We start from the raw sequence: 22,568 nt of genomic DNA on the forward strand, positions 1-22,568 counted from the left end.
TTTATTCCCGGATTTATTTCAGGATTTTCGACGATGCGCATTCAGTGGGAGGAGACGTTCCCGTCGACGACGAGGTGCCTACGGTGACTTCGTAAATCTCAAGATGATATGCCGGCTCAGTCTTTCGAAGGTGCTCATAGGGATAGGGTGTGCATGTGTGCGTTCATAGGGATGAGTGTATGCGTGTGTATATGAGCGCTTGCGTCTGTACTGTGTTAAAAAAGAAAAATCGTAGACTCACTGATTCTGTCTTGGCCACAAGATCAGGAGGTGAGCTGCGAGTTTGGAGCGGCATGCCCTTGTGGCACCTTGGCCACCACAAGATTAGGAGGAGAATCACCTGTGAGAGGCGTTGGTCGTATCCAACTGTTGGATGCTTCGTAGGCCAGGAAATACTTAACTGAACAGACCACCATGGAGTTCCAGACGATACGTGGTTTCTGTTGCATGCATATGCTTGCTTGACTACCAGGTCAGTGGCCGTGCACATGTTGCATGCATGTTCCAGGCATACGTACAGTGAGTGAGCGACGTACGCTAACGTAACCACCCATGTGTAAGTGCCTGACGCTGGAGCGTAGGAAAAGCGACTTCGCTGGCTGCATGTTTCGGCCGGAAAGTGGTGGCTGCGAACACCGGAGAAGACGAGGCATGCTCATGTCAAGGGTGGAGTATAATCTGGACAAAGTGCCACATAAATATGCATATATGATTTTGGCCGCCGGCCACCTTCTCTCTAGCTTCCTAACTCAAGCCTCCTTTTAGAACCACACACCCAACAATGCACGTCACCACCACGAAATATCCATGCATGCACATATACTACTGCGAGCCCCTGCATCTGCTTGGACAAGAGCTGCCGCCTACGGACTATGGTCGCGACTCACCAGGAGACGAATACATTGTTAAGTGCTTGGACAAAAGTCATGCACACTGTCCGGATATGGGTTTTGATCAAAACTGTCGGGCTATGCCGACAAGGGACAGAGTTACTCGTTTTCAGCTAGTTTTTGCGGCCCTTTCCCCCTCAAACTCCTATGCAAAAGTTCGCCGGCCAGCCGCCTTCTGGCGATCCTCCTGGAAAGGTCTCCTCATAGAGTTAGCTGGAAGCGGTGTAGTTCAGTGGAACTTGAACTCTTCCTATGCAAACTACTTGCTGCATATATATGCACTACATCTGGCATATGCCGACATGCATGCATGGTGCTTGATGGCATCACTGCATACGAATGAAGAACTAGCTTGCATCCGCTTCTTCATTCACTACTGTCCTTTCTCCATGATGCAGAGTGTAAAGTGGCCAGAACACTCTACAAGCTTAACCGTCTGGTTTGCCTATCGGTAGATTAATTTGTCAGGCAGCTGAGTTAAGTAGATAAAAAGTAGGTACTCATGCGGTGGCCGCTGTTTATTTGGCCTTAAGATTCGGTCAAATGTTGCTTCGGCTAGCGATAATGGATGCGCAGTCAGCAGCTGGGAGTGCATGCGCTGACCCATGTATACTTTACTCAACCCTTTTCCCCTAGCTTTGACATGCACGCTCGTGGTCAATGCCACCCACTAAAACTAATAGTTGGTCAGTTTGGATTAAAGTGACCGGCCTGTTAATTAGCTACTTTCTTTTTTGTGAGTAGCTAATCTTTGTTCAATTAGTTGAGTAATTAAGCTTATTATAGTGAGGGGTATTGGAGTATACTTTTTTCTGTGGTGATGCTAGTCAGCTGGTACTCCCAGTCCCAACAGAGCATACTGGAGCTGGGTGTGCTGTAATTTATGATTGTTCATGAGATGGACATGGATGCGAGTGGAGAGAGGATTTTCTAGTGAAACCGGTTTCTATTCATGTCCTACTAGCCAATTGAGGCATGTTATGTTCACGTACACATAACGAAGTATCAATTGCTATACCATGCATTATATCTAACACAAATACATCATACAGCCTTCTCTCTGTGACGTGAGATTTATGCCCACTACCTAATAATGAGAAACAGAGAAAAAAAGAAATTTGTTCGATATACGTTCCATCCACTCTTGATTTGGGCAGTTAGCAAGGAGGCCCCATAGCAGAGTGACAAGTGGGTACGTTTGCAGTCAAAAGGTAGGATGCCATATTTTCAACCGATCCACAACAGAGTTACATCCCACCACCCACACTTTTCAGTTTGATTATATAGTTTGTACCAATAATATCATTTGAACCAAATATCAGATCAACATTTTTTTGGATATTAGTATTCAAAATATTTAAATCTTGAAAAAGACTTCAATTTTGAACACATTTTATTTTTTCCAAATTCAAATTATGAAACCATATTGAAACTTATATGAACTATTACATGTGTTTTTCATCGTATTTTTACATGTTTTTACTGCATTTTCATTATGGATTTCAGTACTATTTCATTCAAGTTTAGTTTTATTTTTTAGAGTATTTAAATATTTATTCATAGCATTTTGTTAAATTATCTTTCATGGTTGGGATGTGCTCTAAAAGTGTTCTTTCACATATTTTCTATACGATATCATAACCATGTGATTGTAATTGTTTTCATTATTTTTCATACATTCCCTTTTGTATGTTTCCTTTGTTGTTTCATTCCACAATTCATCAGTGTTCCATCTTGGATTTGATATAAGTTTCATTATAGTTTATTACATTACCTTTTGCATGTTTTCATTATTTGTTCACTTCGGATTCATTATCGTACCATGTCACATTTCATATATGTTTTATTATGGTATAAAAAACTGAATTTAAACTTGTTCAAAACATGTCCAAGTTTGATCTTGTTTTACAAATTTAAATGTCATGAACATGAATCTGCAAACGGATTGTAAATCGGATCATTGGTTCAAAAGTTAAAAGTGTTACAAATTTTAGAATGAAACTAAAAGAAGCGGTGGATTGACCGAGGGGTGAAAGGATAAAATAGGCATAGTGCAATAAATTCCTACTCCTACATAGTGGGTGGTCCTGTGAAAGGGTTAAGGGTAAAATAGACGGAGCGCAATAAATTCCTTATCCTACATATATGAAACCGGGCTTTAGCGCCAGTTCGTAAGGGCCTTTAGTGCCGGTTCTGCAACCGGCACTAAAGAGTGGAGACTAAAGGGCCCCCCCTTAGTACCGGTTCATCACGAACCGGCGCTAAAGTGCCACCACGTGGCACGAGCCAGGCCCGGGTGCGTGCAGGACATTAGTACCGGTTGGTAACACCAACCGGTACTAAATGTTTGGGTGTGTTTTGGTATTATTTTTTATTTTTTCCTTTAATTTTGTGTTTTCAATTTAATTTAGTGATTATTTTAGTTGTTAAATCATTAGGTGAAAGTATCGCAGATTAGTTTCGACTGGATGCATGTGGATCCTAGCTAAGTGATCAAGTATATGCCATAATTAAGTGATCAAGTATAATATGGATATGGCATATACTTGATCACTTAGCTAGGATCCATCCAGCTGAAACTAATCTGCGGTTTCTTTTATAAATGATATAATAACTCATCATCATCATCATCATATTAATATAAAAACTCTTGCATCATATCATCAACAACAGTAAATTAGCTAGCTAAAAATCATCATAGTCGTCATTACCACTGTTTAATCATCATAGTCATTACCGCTATCTAATCAGCACCAACACTAGCTTAAAGAAAAAACATTCACTTGTACCAGAAGCAAAGATATCATCGAGTTCAACATGGTCATCATATTATAAGCGTTCATAACACCACAAAAGCAAATCACCCTTTGAGATTAATTTCAGGACGAAGAACGCGGACATGAGAGGACAAAAGTACTAAGAGCATGAAGTAGCTAAATCACTCCTGCCGCTCTCTCTCTCAGGTAAAATAGCATAGAACATGTATAGCTCTCCTGATTCATCATACTGGAGCATGCAGATGAACATGTCTCCTAATCGTGGGCTGCGCTTCTCATTGATGCCCCCTAGTACTTCTCTGCTGGGATCGTTAACAATTTTGCTCCAATCTTTCACTATTAAGCATTCATCGCTTTTAGAAATCCTGAATGCACTCATGTGCAATGCAGGATATCTTGGCCGCAAGCTAACAATTGACATGTGACCTTTAGTCTCGATCCACTGAGGCACAACTGTCATCGGGAGTCCCTGTTGAAGAACATCGTATAGTAATTAATATACTTAGCAATGAAAGTTTAGCAAGAAAATAATGTATGCAAAAGATGCATTGAGGACAAATAGTAAAAATCTTACCATCTTTCGTAAATAGAGGTGACCGTAGTTCAATACGATCACTATTGGTTGCACGTTTTGAGTACTAACATTTCTAAGTGCAGGAAGAAAATGTGTCTTAACAGTATGAAGATCCTCAAGCCATGAAACATAATGACTTATCTCCTCGCAGTTTAGTTCAGCTCCGGGACAGTAGTAGGTCCTGTCTACCAAGCGCCGGACATGTTTGCTTGAATGGAAATAAGCTGTCAATAGAAATTAGTTCTCAACCACTACAAGAAATATGTCAACTTGTGACCTTGACTATTGGTCACTGAAAGGTCATTGTTTTTCATTTGCGACCTTTTTGTGACCAAAAACAGAAGGTCAAAAGCTGGCAGTCGTAAACTAAAATTAACGACCTTCTCTGTGAGAAGGTCGTAGACGTTTACGACCAAAATATGCCTACTGTTTTGTTTTGGTCACTAGCAGCCTCCCGAGGCCACGTAGGCATCCGACGTGGCAATTTGATGTGGCACAAGAATCAGCCCGGTCCAATTCGATTTTCTACATGGGCCTAGCCCAACAATTCGGCCTTTTTATATATTTTTCTATCAATTTTTGATCGGCTTCATGGGCCAAGCCCAACATTGCAACCTTTTTTATTGCTGGGTTGTGGCCTTTTTTTCTAAACGAATTTAGTTTTCCTTTTTTCCCCAAAAGAAGGGTGCACTAGTCAGATGGGTCCCAGTTGTCAGGTTCTGGTAACTGTATCCCATTTGTCATGTTCTGGTAAGTGGGTCCCATCTATCAGGCTCATATTCTTCATATTTGAACCAGTATTTAAATGGGCAGACAAAAAGCACACATAATACTTCAAATAAGAGCAACCAGATCCTTACAAGTGTAATACAGTGGCAATCACAGTAATGACTACAAGTGTAATACAGTACTTTACTGTGACACCCCCAATTTGACCGTACACTAATTATGCACGCAAATGTGTACGATCAAGATCAGGGACTCACGGGAAGATATCACAACACAACTCTAAAACATAAATAAGTCATACAAGCATCATAATACAAGCCAGGGGCCTCGAGGGCTCGAATACAAGTGCTCGATCATAGACGAGCCAGCGGAAGCAACAATATCTGAGTACCGACATAAGTTAAACAAGTTTGCCTTAAGAAGGCTAGCACAAACTGGGATACAGATCGAACGAGGCGCAGGCCTCCTGCCTGGGATCCTCCTAACTACTCCTGATCGTCGTCAGCGGGCTGCACGTAGTAGTAGGCACCTCCAGTGTCGTAGGTGTCTTCGTCGACGGTGGCGTCTGGCTCCTGGACTCCAACATCTGGTTGCGACAACCAGATAGAAAGGAAAAGGGGGAAAAGAGGGAGAGAAGCAACCGTGAGTACTCATCCAAAGTACTCGCAAGCAAGGAGCTAGACTACATATGCATGGGTATATGTGTAAAGGGGCATATCAGTGGACTGAACTGCAGAATGCCAGAATAAAAGGGGGATAGCTAGTCCTATCGAAGACTACGCTTCTGGACATCTCCATCTGGCAGCATGTAGAAGAGAGTAGATTGAAGTCCTCCAAGTAGCATCGCATAGCATAATCCTACCCGGCGATCCCCTCCTCATCTCCCTGTTAGAGAGCGATCACCGGGTTGTATCTGGCACTTGAAAGGGTGTATTTTATTCAGTATCCAGTTCTAGTTGTCATAAGGTCAAGGTACAACTCCGGGTCGTCCTTTTACCGAGGGACACGGCTATTCGAATAGATAAACTTCCCTGCAGGGGTGCACCACATAACCCAACACGCTCGATCCCATTTGGCCGGACACACTTTTCTGGGTCATGCCCGGCCTCGTAATATCAACGCGTCGCAGCCCCACCTAAGCACAACAGAGCGGTCAGCACGCCGGTCTAATCCTAAGCGCGCAGGGGTCTGGGCCCATCGCCCTATGCACACCTGCACGTTGCGTACGCGGCCGGAAGCAGACCTAGCCTAGTGGCGTTCCAGTCCAATCCGGCGCGCGCCACTCAGTCGCTGACGTCAAGAAGGCTTCGGCCGATACCACGACGCCGGGATACCCATAACTACTCCCGCGTAGATGGTTAGTGCGTATAGACCAAATGGCCAGACTCAAATCAAATACCAAGATCTCGTTAAGTGTGTTAAGTATCCACGAACGCCGACCAGGGCCAGGCCCACCTCTCACCTAGGCGGTCTCAACCTGCCCTGTCGCTCCGCCACAAAGATCCACTTGCAGGTACTCCTACGAGCCGACCCGACTTTAGTCATCACATGTGTCATGTATTTAGTATATAAGTATATACCCGTGATCACCGCCCAGGTGATCACGGCCCGATAGTATAGCACAGCAGACGGACAAGAATGTAGGGCCACTGATGGAAATCTAGCATCCTATACTAAGCATGTAGGATTGCAGGTAAAGGTATCAACAGTAGTAGCAAGGATAGGCTATGCATCAGGATAGGATATCGAAAAGCAGTAACATGCTACACTACTCTAATGCAAGCAGTATAGAGAAGAATAGGCGATATCTGGTGATCAAGGGGGGGGCTTGCCTGGTTGCTCTGGCAAGTAGGAGGGGTCGCCGACTCCGTAGTCGAACTGGGCAGCAGCAGTGTCGGTCTCGTAGTCTACCGGAGAGAAGAGGGGGGAAGAAATAGTAAATACAATGCAATCATAAGCATGACGATGCGTGACATGACAATGAACAGTGCGAGGTGTGTCCTAACGCGACAGTAGGTGGTACCGGCGAAGGGGGGGAACATCCGGGAAAGTATTCCCGATGTTTCGCGTTTTCGGACAGACGGACCGGAGGGGGAAAGTTGCTAGTTCGATAGGTTAGGGAGGTGTGGTGGACGAATGGACTGCGTATTCGGATTCGTCTCGTCGTTCTGAGCAACTTCCATGTTGAAAATGTTTTAATCCGAGTTACGGATTAAAAGATATGATTTTCTAAAGATTTTATTAATTTCTGGAATTTAAATTAATTCAAAATTTGGATTTATGACATCAGCATGATGTCATGCTGACATCAGCAGTCAACAGGGGTTGACTAAGTCAAACTGACATGTGGGTCCAGTGGGACCCACCTGTCATTCTCTGTTTAGGTTAATTAGTGTTTAGCTAAATAATTACTCTTTAATTAATTTAAACAGGATTAATTAACTTAATTAGTTTAGTTAATTAATTAATTAATTAAATTATTTTTATTTTTATTTTCTTTCTTTATTTATTTATTAATTTTTATTAATTAATTTATTATTATTATTATTATTATTTATTTTTTTGTAAACGTTCTGGGGCGCTGGGGCCCGTTTGTCATTGGGCCAGGGGGGTCGGGCCCAGTGGGCAGTGGCTCAGGTGGGGCGAGGCCCACCTGGCAGTGGCCCAGAGGGGGCGAGGCCCACTGGCAGTGGCCCAGGGGGCACTGCGGGTTACGGGCGAGCAACGGGGCGGGGCGCTGGGCGCGCACGGCGCACGCCGGCGCCGGCGGCCAGGGCCAGGGGAGGCGGGGCTCCGACGAGCCACCGGAGCGGCGGCGGAGCAGCGCGGGCAGAGCAGAGGCGAACGGCGGAGGCGAGGCTGCGGGCGTGCGGGCGGGGTCGCCGAAGGAGGGAAGGGCGTTGGGGCCGGAGTGGCTGGAGCGGGACGGCGGCGGCACAGCCCGCGGGCAGGGCGGCACGGAGAGGAGCGCGGCGGACGCGAGCCCGTCCGGAGCTCGGGCGCGGGGCGCACGGGGGAAAGGGGGGGCTTGCGGCGCGAGGTCGACGCGGGCGCGCGGTCGGGGCGCGCACGGGCGAGCGCGGTGCGTGGCCAGGCGCGGCGGGGGCGCGTCTGGGCGCGCCGGAGCGCGAGCGGGGCGGCGGTGACCGAGAGGAGAGGGGGCGAGGGAGAGAGAGGAGGGGCGAGGCGCGGCGGTGCTCACTGTGGCCGTAGGGGGTCTGGCAGCGGGGCGCGAGGAGGGTGACGGGGACGACGGGCGAGGAGGAGAAGGGGGAAGCAGGCCGGCGGGGGCGTGCTCCGGCGAGGGCGAGGCGGCGCGGGGTCGAGCGCGACGGCGACGGCCTCCTCCTCGATCCAGATCGGGGGAGGCAGGGGAGATATTTCGGGGGGGAGTGGGGGTGGCTGTCGGTGGAGAGTGGGGGGTTGAGGGGATAAGGTGAGAGGGGGGGCGCGGGGTGGGCCGGCCCATTCGGGCGGCTGGGGTTTGGCCCAGTTGGGCCAGGTCTAGTGGGGGGGCTTTTTTTTATTTATTTATTTTCTTTCACCTTTTAATCCATTTTAAAATACTTAGGCATTTTCTAAAAAGGAGTTTTCTCCACAATAATTACCAGTGTATTACTTGGCACCCACCGAACATTTTTGTTTTGATGTTTGAAAACTTTTATCGTTTGATTTAATTTTAAATTTGAATTTGACTCCATTTCGAAATGCTGCGAGGTTAGCAACAGTAACGGAGGTGACGTGGCAAGATTAGCGTGAGATTACTGTAGCATGATTATCCGGGCGTTGCAAATCTCCTCCACTACAAGAAATCTCATCCCGAGATTTAGGAGTTAGAAGGAAACAGTGCGGGGTATTCTTCGCGCAGACGATCCTCTCGTTCCCAAGTGGCCTCATCTTCAGAATGGTGCGACCACTGAACTTTGAGAAAGTTGATCGCCTTCTGACGTGTGCGGCGTTCAGCTTGGTCAAGAATGCGGACCGGATGCTCCTTATAGGAGAGGTCTTGCTGCAATTCGAGCACTTCATGATCCACAGCTCGGATTGGGTCCTTGAAGCAACGGCGGAGCTGTGACACATGGAACACATCGTGAACCTGAGAAAGGTTCGGCGGTAGCTCCAGTTGGTATGCCACTTTTCCACGCCTTTCGAGAATAGTGAATGGGCCAATATAGCGAGGAGCTAGTTTGCCCTTGATTCCGAAGCGGTGAGCACCCTTCATAGGTGTGACTCGAAGATAAGCCTTTTCGCCCGGTTGATAGACCATGTCTTTATGATGACGGTCATACTGACTCTTCTGACGTGACTGAGCAGTCTTGAGATTCTCACGGATAATGCGGACTTGTTCTTCGGCATCTTGGATAATATCCGGACCGAAGAGTGGACGTTCCCCAGTTTCTGACCAGTTCAGAGGGGTTCGGCACTTTCGTCCATATAACACTTCGAAGGGGGCCATCTTCAGACTAGCTTGATAGCTATTATTATAAGAGAACTCAGCATACGGGAGAGATTCCTCCCATTTCTTGCCGAAGGAAATAACGCAAGCTCGAAGCATGTCTTCGACAACTTGGTTGACGCGTTCAACTTGTCCTTGCGATTGAGGATGAAACGCAGTACTGAATGACAGATGAGTTCCCATAGCTTCTTGGAAACTTGCCCAGAATCTTGAAGTGAATAAGCTACCACGGTCTGAGCTGATAACCAATGGAATACCGTGGAGTGAAACAATCCTGGACATATAGAGCGTTGCCAACTGACTAGCAGTGATCGTTTCTTTGACCGCCAGAAAATGTGCAACTTTGGAAAGCCGGTCAATGACGACAAGAATAGCATCATTACCTTTCTGTGACTTGGGAAATCCAGTGACGAAGTCCATCTCAACATGGTCCCATTTCCATTCAGGAATAGAGATAGGTTGTAGAGTTCCAGCAGGCCTTTGATGTTCTGCTTTGATACGACGGCAAACGTCACACTCAGCAACATATCGAGCAATGTCTTGCTTCATATTAGACCACCAGAATCTCTGACGGATGTCTTGGTACATCTTTGTACTACCAGGATGGATACATAGAGGCGTATCATGAGCTTCCTTCATAACTTCCTGAGTCATATCCAGGTTTTTCTCTGCACATGGCACCACTAGGCGGCCCTTGAAGTATAGGGTGCCATCTTCAGCAATGGTGAAGAATGAGGGCTTTCCTTCTGCGAGGTAGCGCTTAATCTTGTGGGCTTCAGAGTCATACCTCTGTAGCCTTTTGATGCTATCCACGAGATCTGGTTTAGCAACTAGGGTATTGAGGGAACCCTGGGTAACAACGTGGAGGTTCACCTTGCCAAACTTCTTAGGAGGGGGAGCGAGTGCACCCGGAGGAACAATATGGAGGTTCAGCTTCCTGAATTCTTCAACAAGCGAGGGCTGAACTTTATGAACCTGGAGGTGGTTGCAGTAAGACTTGCGGCTCAAGGCATCAGCCATTACATTAGCCTTGCCTGGCGTATAGGAAATACCCAAGTCAAAGTCTGCAACAAGCTCCATCCATCTCTGTTGACGGAGGTTCAGATCTGGCTGAGTAAACAGATACTTCAGACTTTGGTGGTCAGTGAAGATCTCGCAACGATTACCGAGAAGGTAATGTCGCCACTGCTTCAGCGCATGAATGACAGCAGCAAGTTCGAGGTCGTGAACTGGGTAGTTCTCTTCGTGAGGGCGCAATTGCCGAGAGGCATAAGCAATCACTTTGCGGTCTTGCATTAGGACACAGCCTAATCCTTGACGGGAAGCGTCGCAGTAAATGACAAAGTCCTTCTTAGTATCAGGTGGAGCTAGAACTGGAGCAGAAGTCAACTTGTCTTTGAGTGCCTGGAAACTTTCCTGACATTTGTCTGTCCATTGGAACTTGACGCCCTTATGCAACAGGTTAGTCAGAGGCCTGGCGATCTTGGAGAAGTTCTCGACGAATCGACGGCAATAGCTGGCGAGACCGAGAAAACTTCTGACTTGCTTAACGTTCTTGGGGGGAGTCCAATCAAGAATAGTCTGAACTCGCTCGGGGTTGACGGCAATACCATCCTTAGAGATGACATGCCCAAGATAGGTTACTTCCGGTAGCCAGAATTCACATTTGGAGAACTTGGCATATAGTTGATGCTCTCGTAGCTTTTCCAGCACAAGTCGAAGATGTTCAGCATGTTCTTCTTCGTTCTTGGAAAATACCAGGATATCATCCAGATAAACCACGACGAACTTGTCGAGGTAATCCATGAATATATAGTTCATCAGATGAGAGAAGGTGGCTGGAGCATTGGTTAAACCGAAAGACATGACGGTGTACTCGTATGAACCATAGCGAGTCACGAAGGCGGTCTTTGGGATATCCTCCTCGCGAACACGGATCTGGTGGTAGCCCAACCTTAAGTCGAGCTTAGAGAACACTGACGAACCCGCCAGTTGATCATATAGATCATTGATCCGAGGAAGGGGGTATTTATTCTGAATGGTAGCTTGGTTTATAGGACGGTAGTCTTGAACCAATCGGTTAGTCCCATCCTTCTTCTTGACAAAGAGAGAAGGTGCTCCCCAAGGAGAGCAACTAGGGCGAATGAATCATTTGCGAAGAGATTTGTCGATTTCCTCCTTAAGCTCAAGGAGTTCATGCGGCAGCATTTTGTAGGGTCGCTTGGCTATAGGAGTGGTGCCTGGTTTCAAGTCGATGATGAATTCGACAGCTCTAGCAGGGGGAATCCCTGGAAGTTCTTCAGGGAAGACATCGAGGAATTCACGCACGACGGGAATGTTTTCAATGCCCTCGAGTGGTGCAGCGTTCAATGCATTCAATGCATAGAGCCTTGCCTCGGCATTTTGCACCAGATTAGCTTGGTAACCAACTATTTCATCTGAAGGGTGTAGCAGATGGACGGTTTTAGTGGCGCAAACTATAGAAGCAGTATGCGCTTTCAGCCAATCCATACCCAAAATGAGGTCGATGTTAGACGACTTCAGGATAATGGGAGAGGCATAGAATTCCAGCCCTTCGATTTCCACGGGGACATCGATGCCAACCAAGGAGGTTTGACACTGTCCCACGGGGGTTTTGACCAATACAGAGGTGTTCATCTCCTCACATTTAACGTCGTGCTTTTATGCAAAATCTTCTGACATGAATGAATGCGATGCACCTGTATCAAATAAAACGGACGCTGGTACTGAATTTACGAGGAGTGTACCCATCACAGTAGCAGGCTGGTCTTGAGCTTCGTTGAGATCAACGTGGTTGGCATGAGCACGACCATAAGACTTAGCATTGTTGTTGCGGGGCTGATTGTTACCACGGCCAGTTGCTGGAAGGGCCAGTTGATTCTGGTTCTGGTTGCATTCTCTAGCACGGTGTCCTGGTTGACCACACCTGAAGCACAAGCCATTATTGGGAGTGGGAACAGGAGCTTGTGACGGTGGAGCTGGAAGTCTTGACTGCCTAGATGGTGGTGGAGGTAGACGAGGTGCAGCATAGGTCTGCCTTGGGGCAGATGCATTTGGACGGTACATGCTGTTCGGGATCCATATCTTACGCTTCTGTGAGGGCGGGCCCGAAGATGAGCCCGTGTCACGGTTGCGCCTGTGAGAGCTCTGGTATTCCTGCAGACCAGTTTCGACATTGATGGCCTTGTTCACCAGAGTGGCGAAATCAGCAAAGTCATGCACTAGAAGTGCGAGCTTGATGTCAGCTTGAAGGCCATCACGGAACTTCTCCTGTCTGCGTGCATCAGTTGCAATGTCTTCTTCAGCATAGCGGGACAAGTCCAGAAACTCCCGCTGATAAGCTTCGACAGTTTTGTTGCCTTGGGTGAGGTTGCGGAACTCACACTTCTTCCGGTCCATGACTCCCTGAGGAATGAAGCGGGCACGGAAAGCTGCTTGGAAGTCTGGCCATGAGATGATTGTTCCAGCTGGCATAGTACGCCTGTGGCTGTCCCACCATTGAGCTGCGGGTCCCTTCAAGAAGAAGGAAGCAAAGGTGACATAGCTGGCAAGGGCTACATCAGCAGACTCCATCTCATAGGTGATGTCACGGAGCCAGTCATCAGCATCCAGAGGCTGAGTTGAGCTGCGGTAGATGGTTGGGTTGAGGCGTATGAAATCTTGAAGAGTCACTTGGGCTGGCTGCTGGTTCATATTGGGGCGAGGAAACTGAGCCATCATATTTTCCATGAATTGGCGGTTCAGTTCAAACTGTTGGATCATACCAGCCATGTACTCAGGTGGTGGTGGGGCATCTCCACCACGACCACGACCACGACCACCTGGTCTAACCATCCTGCTAATATATAACAGGGGTAGTTCAGCATTGAGAAATATTTGCAAAGACAAGAATCATTCATGACGAAACATGCATAACGGAAGGAGCACGATAGCTACTACATAGTAGTCGGCATAACTTACAAAAGGGGTCATGCATAGAGTTCAGTACATAGGGTTCAGTACATAGACTAAAACATCATAGGCGGCACACAGGCTCGCGGCGACTGCAACTAATACTTAACTAAGCAAGACTACATCAGTCCCAAGAGGTACTGTGGAGGTAATCGTAGCCCGACAGCTGGTAGTGAGGCAACGGATAGCCCTCCACGTCAGCAGACTGGGGGCCGCGGATACTCAGATGTAGAGCCCGACGCTCAGGTGGCAGAAGAGGACCAAGTGCGGGAGAGTAGCCTCCCACCTCTGGCCAACCGACACCGTGGGGCATCACGGTCCTGGCTGGGTAGATCGCAGTACGCGGTACCTGTCCAGATCGGACAAAGGGGTGCAGCAGCGTCAGAGCACGGTAAAGGTGCTGACGGGTGGTGTACATCTCGTGGCGAAGAGCTCGGTTAGCTCGATCCAGCCCATCAGCATGCAGAACCAGGTTCTGATGGTAGAAGGGCTCTCGGGTGACAGTGGAGTAGGCAGCAGTATAGTATCCCTCCGCACCAACATCAGATGCGATAGCAATGTGCCTAAAAGGGGAGGTGTCCAACTCCCGATACTCTCCACGAAGACGTGTCAGAGCAGCATAGGCAGCATCGTGGACAGCCATATCGATGGTCACACCAACACCATGTGCGGTGTGCAGCACAGTAGTGGAGTCGTACTCCCGAGAGTAGAGGTGGACGATGGCACGGTACTGCTCCTGGTTAAAGTCCTGGTACTCCTCGTAGACGGTGTACTCAGGGTGCCAGCGATAACCCAGATAGGTCATCATCTCAGCTAGCACGGCAGGTGATCCCGAGGCACCAATGGCCATCGTGTGGCGAACGACCTGCCTCGTGGGTTCCATCTGAAAGCAAAGACGTTTCAAAGGAGTCAAATGACAGTGTGTGAATTGTTCAAAATACTACTCTAAGAAACAACTATGGCCTATCCAACTTTGGGGTGAATGTGGTCACGGGATCCTAGTGTTAGAGTTAGTAAATTCGTTTAACCCGAGTAGAAGAGAGTTCAGAGTCCCAGAGTAAAGGTCGAGGAGTAAAAGATCCTAGTACCACCCAATGGCGACGTGGGCCCGTAAGACACACAACCATGTTAGTAAAAGTTTTGTAATGTCTAGACTCGACTTCGGCCAAGGAGTGTGGAAAGGGGGATTCCTACAGGCAGTCGGCTCTGATACCAACTTGTGACACCCCCGATTTGACCGTACACTAATCATGCACGCAAATGTGTACGATCAAGATCAGGGACTCACGGGAAGATATCACAACACAACTCTAAAACATAAATAAGTCATACAAGCATCATAATACAAGCCAGGGGCCTCGAGGGCTCGAATACAAGTGCTTGATCATAGACGAGCCAGCGGAAGCAACAATATCTGAGTACAGACATAAGTTAAACAAGTTTGCCTTAAGAAGGCTAGCACAAACTGGGATACAGATCGAACGAGGCGCAGGCCTCCTGCCTGGGATCCTCCTAACTACTCCTGATCATCGTCAGCGGGCTGCACGTAGTAGTAGGCACCTCCAGTGTCGTAGGTGTCTTCGTCGACGGTGGCGTCTGGCTCCTGGACTCCAACATCTGGTTGCGACAACCAGATAGAAAGGAAAAGGGGGAAAAGAGGGAGAGAAGCAACCGTGAGTACTCATCCAAAGTACTCGCAAGCAAGGAGCTAGACTACATATGCATGGGTATATGTGTAAAGGGGCATATCAGTGGACTGAACTGCAGAATGCCAGAATAAAAGGGGGATAGCTAGTCCTATCGAAGACTACGCTTCTGGACATCTCCATCTGGCAGCATGTAGAAGAGAGTAGATTGAAGTCCTCCAAGTAGCATCGCATAGCATAATCCTACCCGGCGATCCCCTCCTCGTCGCCCTGTTAGAGAGTGATCACCGGGTTGTATCTGGCACTTGGAAGGGTGTATTTTATTCAGTATCCAGTTCTAGTTGTCATAAGGTCAAGGTACAACTCCGGGTCGTCCTTTTACCGAGGGACACGGTTATTCGAATAGATAAACTTCCCTGCAGGGGTGCACCACATAACCCAACACGCTCGATCCCATTTGGCCGGACACACTTTTCTGGGTCATGCCCGGCCTCGTAAGATCAACGCGTCGCAGCCCCACCTAAGCACAACAGAGCGGTCAGCACGCCGGTCTAATCCTAAGCGCGCAGGGGTCTGGGCCCATCGCCCTATGCACACCTGCACGTTGCGTACGCGGCCGGAAGCAGACCTAGCCTAGTGGCGTTCCAGTCTAATCCGGCGCGCGCCACTCAGTCACTGACGTCAAGAAGGCTTCGGCTGATACCACGACGCCGGGATACCCATAACTACTCCCGCGTAGATGGTTAGTGCGTATAGACCAAATGGCCAGACTCAGATCAAATACCAAGATCTCGGTAAGCGTGTTAAGTATCCGCGAACGCCGACCAGGGCCAGGCCCACCTCTCACCTAGGCGGTCTCAACCTGCCCTGTCGCTCCGCCACAAAGATCCACTTGCGGGTACTCCTACGAGTCGACCCGACTTTAGTCATCACATGTGTCATGTATTTAGTATATAAGTATATACCCGTGATCACCGCCCAGGTGATCACGGCCCGATAGTATAGCACAGCAGACGGACAAGAATGTAGGGCCACTGATGGAAATCTAGCATCCTATACTAAGCATGTAGGATTGCAGGTAAAGGTATCAACAGTAGTAGCAAGGATAGGCTATGCATCAGGATAGGATATCGAAAAGCAGTAACATGCTACACTACTCTAATGCAAGCAGTATAGAGAAGAATAGGCGATATCTGGTGATCAAGGGGGGGGGGGGTTGCCTGGTTGCTCTGGCAAGTAGGAGGGGTCGCCGACTCCGTAGTCGAACTGGGCAGCAGTGTCGGTCTCGTAGTCTACCGGAGAGAAGAGGGGGGAAGAAACAGTAAATACAATGCAATCATAAGCATGACGATGCGTGACATGACAATGAACAGTGCGAGGTGTGTCCTAACGCGACAGTAGGTGGTACCGGCGAAGGGGGGAACATCCGGGAAAGTATTCCCGATGTTTCGCGTTTTCGGACAGACGGACCGGAGGGGGAAAGTTGCTAGTTCGATAGGTTAGGGAGGTGTGGTGGACGAACGGACTGCGTATTCGGATTCGTCTCGTCGTTCTGAGCAACTTCCATGTTGAAAATGTTTTAATCCGAGTTAGGGATTAAAAGATATGATTTTCTAAAGATTTTATTAATTTCTGGAATTTAATTAATTATTTAAATTAATTCAAAATTTGGATTTATGACATCAGCATGATGTCATGCTGACATCAGCAGTCAACAGGGGTTGACTAAGTCAAACTGACATGTGGGTCCAGTGGGACCCACCTGTCATTCTCTGTTTAGGTTAATTAGTGTTTAGCTAAATAATTACTCTTTAATTAATTTAAACAGGATTAATTAACTTAATTAGTTTAGTTAATTAATTAAATTATTTTTATTTTTATTTTCTTTATTTATTTATTTATTAATTTTTATTAATTAATTTATTATTATTATTATTATTTATTTTTTTGTAAACGTTCTGGGGCGCTGGGGCCCGTTTGTCATTGGGCCAGGGGGGTCGGGCCCAGTGGGCAGTGGCTCAGGTGGGGCGAGGCCCACCTGGCAGTGGCCCAGAGGGGGCGAGGCCCACTGGCAGTGGCCCAGGGGGCACTGCGGGTTACGGGCGAGCAACGGGGCGGGGCGCTGGGCGCGCACGGCGCACGCCGGCGCCGGCGGCCAGGGCCAGGGGAGGCGGGGCTCCGACGAGCCACCGGAGCGGCGGCGGAGCAGCGGGGGCAGAGCAGAGGCGAACGGCGGAGGCGAGGCTGCGGGCGTGCGGGCGGGGTCGCCGAAGGAGGGAAGGGCGTCGGGGCCGGAGTGGCTGGAGCGGGACGGCGACGGCACAGCCCGCGGGCAGGGCGGCACGGAGAGGAGCGCGGCGGACGCGAGCCCGTCCGGAGCTCGGGCGCGGGGCGCACGGGGGAAAGGGGGGGCTTGCGGCGCGAGGTCGACGCGGGCGCGTGGTCGGGGCGCGCGCGGGCGAGCGCGGTGCGTGGCCAGGCGCGGCGGGGGCGCGTCTGGGCGCGCCGGAGCGCGAGCGGGGCGGCGGTGACCGAGAGGAGAGGGGGCGAGGGAGAGAGAGGAGGGGCGAGGCGCGGCGGTGCTCACTGTGGCCGTAGGGGGTCTGGCAGCGAGGCGCGGGGAGGGTGACGGGGACGACGGGCGAGGAGGAGAAGGGGGACAGCCGGCGGGGGCGTGCTCCGGCGAGGGCGAGGCGGCGCGGGGTCGAGCGCGACGGCGACGGCCTCCTCCTCGATCCAGATCGGGGGAGGCAGGGGAGATATTTCGGGGGGGATTGGGGGTGGCTGTCGGTGGAGAGTGGGGGTTGAAGGGATAAGGTGAGAGGGGGGGCGCGGGGTGGGCCGGCCCATTCGGGCGGCTGGGGTTTGGCCCAGTTGGGCCAGGTCCAATGGGGGGCTTTTGTTTTTGTTTTGTTTTTTTTTGTTTTGTTTTTTCTTTTATTTATTTTATTTCACCTTTTAATCCATTTTAAAATACTCAGGCATTTTCTAAAAAGGAGTTTTCTCCACAATAATTACCAGTGTATTATTTGGCACCCACCGAACATTTTTGTTTTGATGTTTGAAAACTTTTATCGTTTGATTTAATTTTAAATTTGAATTTGACTCCGTTTCGAAATGCTGCGAGGTTAGCAACAGTAACGGAGGTGACGTGGCAAGATTAGCGTGAGATTACTGTGGCAAGATTAGCGTGAGATTACATTTACAAGCTTTACAAGCAATCACAAACTGGCACCTGCTCCCGTCATGAACATGCCAAACTCACAACATGCCAAACTCGTTGGACTACCATAGTGATATGAACAACATGCCGAACTAGCTGGACAACCGTAGTTAGGGCTGGGAACAAACAGAACGGCCTTCAAGAAAACAGACAACATGCCTTCCTCGGTCGCCCTGTTACATGAATCAGTAGAGAAGAATCAAAAAAACTGGGGAAAATATATTATGAACAGACCATTCATGAAAAGGATAGTTATTTAGAATGATAACACAAATTGAGCTAGTACCATGCTTTTTGTTCTCCAGCTAGTTAAAATGAGATACTCGTTCATACAAGAAAGGTGACTCGTGAAAATAGAGCATTCTACTCATAGCTCGCAGAGTATCAATATTCTGTTCTTATAAGCTTATTCTTATGCCTGAAGCAAGTAAGGAAATCTGACCAAATAAGCAACACCTCCATAAACTGATCGTGACTAAATGGAGCAGAGGAAGGAAAGGAGCTCACCATGGCTGTTTTTGTAGCCGATGCCGAACAACACAGCTGCCACCACCGTTGCATGGAAGCAGCAGAAAAGAGGAGCCTGGCATGACGAACCCCTTGTACCGAATCAAATCATGCTGCACAAGAAGGACAAGAGAAATAAGAAGATAATCTTGAGGTCAAATCAAAAATCAAAAAAATAAATCATGGACTCAAGCACATTCATACATATACTTTAAGTTGTTAACAGAATCATAGAATGCCATCATGTAATCCAAAAAATTTGAACATATATATATATATATGCATGCTTGTCAAAGTTTCATTCCAGAGAATTAAAGTGCTGGGTAAGAAGCGTGATGTACAATTGATACAAGTTAATACAAGCCTGATGTACTACTCTGGGTAAGAAGAAGCGGGTACTTTAGTAGTTTTAGCACACTAATACATGTGTTAAAATGGAAGCGTCGCTGCTGGGTTATATTAATAAATAATCTAAGTGTTGCAACACCCAACAAGATTTGCATGAACAGGTAAAACCTAGCAAGTACTTGTACTGGGATGCTGTCCATCCAACAGAGACAACAAACCGGCTTATCACAAGACTGATGCTGGACTCCATTGCCGGAATCTACAGCTAGGCACTCAAGCTTAAGGGGATCCTCATGTGGATCGAGCCTGCATGTTAATCTTTACACTAGCAGGGCCATTTCTGTTCTCTTTCTTTCATTGACACCAGTGTCATGTACTATACTCAACTGTACTGCAAGTGCCATGTGCTACTGCAGTTTAGTTGAGTTTTAAGACTAGAACATGTTATTGTAACCTTTGCAACTGAAGACACAGAATAACTAAGTGGACCAGCATGAATGAACAAGCTAAAGGGTCAGTGTCTAATGTCAGAATCTACAGCTCAAGAGGATCCTGTGTGGATCAAGCCAAAGTGTTAAGGCTACCTTTTACATCAGTGTCATGTGCTATATTCAAACTGTGCTGCAGCTTAGTTGAGTTGCAAGTTGGACTACAGTGAAGATGCTATTCTAACTTCTGTGACTGAAGAAAAAGACACCGTATGTACATCGTGTTAAACATTAGTACACAGCGCTGACGCTACTATACAACCACGAATTAAATCACTGGACACCGAGGCCGGAATGGCGCTAGAGTGGACCAAGCCGTCAAACTGGGACAGATTGGATGATTTTACCCTCGAGTAATCTAAGCAGCTAGAACCGATGTCCTCCCCCTCTGCACGCTATCCTCTCTTCACTGTCTAAACCGAACCATCGTCTTCCTTGACACCCGCAGCACCTCGGCGTACCATGGTGATGGCCTGCACAAACCCCCTGCATGGATCAGATCAGATCTAATCAAGAAGAAGCAGATGAGGGGAGGGGAGGGGAGGAGGGACGAGCAATCAGCGCATCAACAAAATATGGAACATCAAGCACAACATGACAACTAGAGTATATGTATTGCTGGCTCTTATTAGTCCACAACCGAGTGGATTTTCAACCATACTGTAACTATCACTCCATCCATTATTTAAACTACCAAAACGTCTTTATATTGAGAAACATAGGTACTGGTTGCATATATAGACTAGTAGCAGTACTATGTGTGGCAGTTTTAACAAGTCGAATAATTTTACTGTAGACAAGTTGCATATATAGACTAGTAGTAGTACTGTAATCTAACAGTGGCTAAAGCATACAAGAAACATATTGCAGTGTACTCTAGCCCAAATGAATTCCCACCCATGCCTTGTTTCAGATTAGACACTTTCTTACAACTGAATTCCAGATACAATTGGTTTAAGATCCATGTGTACTAATTAAGAAAGAGGCGACAAGTAGCCATTGCATGTGACGGCAGGCAGATAGGAAATGGTTAGGAAGAAGAGGAGCAGTGGAGCACTGCCTGATCCATTGGAGACCCTGGTCTTGTCCTTCTTGAAGACGACCCCGAATCCCCGATGCACTCGCCGTCGACCACATTGGAGGCACTAACTGAATACAAACAAGAACATAAGACAAATAGTATATATATTAGTAAGATAAGCAGCTGTAACATAACAGGAACTGGAACGACGATTCTCATTTAAGAAACTGGAGTACCATTTGTGCACATGCCGAAACAATACATGGAAGTACTAGCAAAACAATAAACGCATGGGAGCACTTTGGAAGATGCGTGCGGCTAGCATATGGAGTAATAATCTCTAGCTTCAGATGAAGAATTCTGGGCTTGGGAATCAGAGAGCTTAAGCGCTGCAAGGTTGGTGTTAGCCCAACTATATGCTCTATCAGCTCGAGAACTTGCTCAGTCGAGATGAAGCAGCGATTGAACCGGCAAACACAACACACCGCGTCGACACAAAAATGACTTGCCAGCATCCAGCAATTCGATGCGCGCGCCACAAATCCGTGCACTCCTGGGCCAATTAGAAGCGCCACACCTTCATACAGCAGCGAATTCAGCCGGATCACGGAGCAGATTCCGATGCCGCACACACGCGGAGCCCGCATCTCTAGGCACGCGCGCGCGCGCGAGGCAGCGGCTACGCGGAGAAGGCACGCCCTGAGGACACGGTGCTGCCTCGGGAGCTGGCCAGAGTGAGGGCTGCGGCGACGGGGATCGAGTTTCGAATCAGGCAGAGAGAGAGGGAGAGGGAGAGAGGGAGGGGGGAGGGGCGCGGACCTCGTCAAGCATGGCGGGGTCGAGGGGGGCGAGGGAGCCCTGTAGGCGGCGGACGTCGGCGTCCAGCGCGACGGCGCGGCGCCGCAGCGCGTCCTCGTCGGCGGCACGGCGCACGGCGAGGGCCGCCACCGCGTCCCGCAGGTCCCGCGCCGCCTCGGCCGCCGCGGAGCAGGGAGCCATGGCGATGTTCCGAGATTCGGCGATGGGATTGGGCTCGTTGCGGTCATGGCGGTGCACCGGCCCGTCGAGGCGGAGCAGGGAGCCGGGGCGAGGGAGGAGGAGGGAGGCGGTGGCGGCGATCTGGAAGGGGAGGGGAGCAGGGAGCCGGGGCGAGGAGGGAGGGAGGAGGATTGGATCTGGCATCGGGAGAGCCGTCCTTTCTTCTTCTCTTGTCTTGTGATGAGTGGAGGGGAGGGGAGGGTGCAGACGGCTGCAGACCGGCGGCGAGGGGGGAGGTGGGCGGCGGAGGCGAGGGGAGAGGTTGGCGGCGGCGGAGGATCTGGATCGGGGGAGAGGAGTGGGGGCGGGGAGGGATCTGGATCGGCTAGGGTTCACGCGCGTGAGAGAAAGACAGAGGCTGCAGTGGGTTGGATGGACGGATGGATGGATGTATGGATGGACGGATGGACGGATGTTTGCCACGTCATCGATCCATGCCACAACGGATTCCACCAATCAGAATTCAGCTTATGTTTCTCTTAGAGTTTTTATCGTCTTTTTTAGGGCAAACATTCAACATATTAACCACGTATAGTTTGTTAAAATGAATGAATATTGTGCACTTGTGTGTATCTTGTGATGACAAACAATGTTGATATGGGGAGTTTTCATTTTCAATGCACAAAAGAGACGTTTTCTATTTTTCGAGTGCTCGAAATGGTTTTTTTGTAAAGGACCTACCATATATTTGTTGCAAAATTATACCAAATCAATTTTCTAAAATACTAGGCCATATTTAATTCACAATTGACCAAATGGTTGGATGTCAAAGGTTTTGATCCACCTCTGGTGAAAAAGACAAATTTCCGCCGATTCAGTAGGAAGCGGGTCAAATTTGAACTGCAGCTGCCTCATAGTTTGCTCTTTATTTTTTACAAAAATCATTTCTAGGAACATAA

At 48.5% G+C, this 22,568-nt stretch overlaps 1 protein-coding gene across 4 annotated transcripts; it reads right to left on the reverse strand.

The window, feature by feature from the left end:
• Positions 1–18,191: 18,191 nt before the first annotated feature.
• On the reverse strand, positions 18,192–22,017 carry LOC109735343 (uncharacterized). Of its 4 annotated transcripts, none has more exons than XM_073499706.1 (5): positions 21,451–22,017; positions 21,141–21,372; positions 19,958–20,759; positions 18,775–18,887; positions 18,192–18,440 (listed from the first exon to the last, which is right to left on the reverse strand). In XM_073499706.1, the coding sequence occupies exons 1-2, from the start codon at positions 21,811–21,813 to the stop codon at positions 21,211–21,213; spliced, it is 525 nt and encodes a 174-aa protein (XP_073355807.1). In that variant the 5' UTR covers positions 21,814–22,017; the 3' UTR covers positions 18,192–18,440; positions 18,775–18,887; positions 19,958–20,759; positions 21,141–21,210. The 4 variants fall into 4 exon arrangements, with proteins under 4 accessions (XP_073355807.1, XP_040244694.1, XP_073355808.1 ...); XM_040388760.3 differs by lacking the exon at positions 21,141–21,372 and having other exon boundaries at positions 19,958–20,083; positions 20,671–20,759; positions 21,451–21,996; XM_073499707.1 differs by lacking the exon at positions 21,141–21,372 and having other exon boundaries at positions 19,958–20,096; positions 20,671–20,759; positions 21,451–21,996.
• Positions 22,018–22,568: the final 551 nt, after the last annotated feature.

The sequence above is a fragment of the Aegilops tauschii genome, chromosome 5 (assembly GCF_002575655.3).
Source record: "Aegilops tauschii subsp. strangulata cultivar AL8/78 chromosome 5, Aet v6.0, whole genome shotgun sequence".
Classification (NCBI taxonomy): domain Eukaryota; kingdom Viridiplantae; phylum Streptophyta; class Magnoliopsida; order Poales; family Poaceae; genus Aegilops; species Aegilops tauschii.

Excerpts from the sequence above, each read along its gene's own strand:
- LOC109735343 (XM_045228304.2), bottom strand. The coding sequence starts at position 21,813 with ATGCCAGATCCAATCCTCCTCCCTCCCTCCTCGCCCCGGCTCCCTGCT. Across the intron at positions 20,760-21,450 it reads ACCCCGCCATGCTTGACGAG|TTAGTGCCTCCAATGTGGTC; the intron begins GTCCGCGCCCCT and ends GTTTGTATTCAG.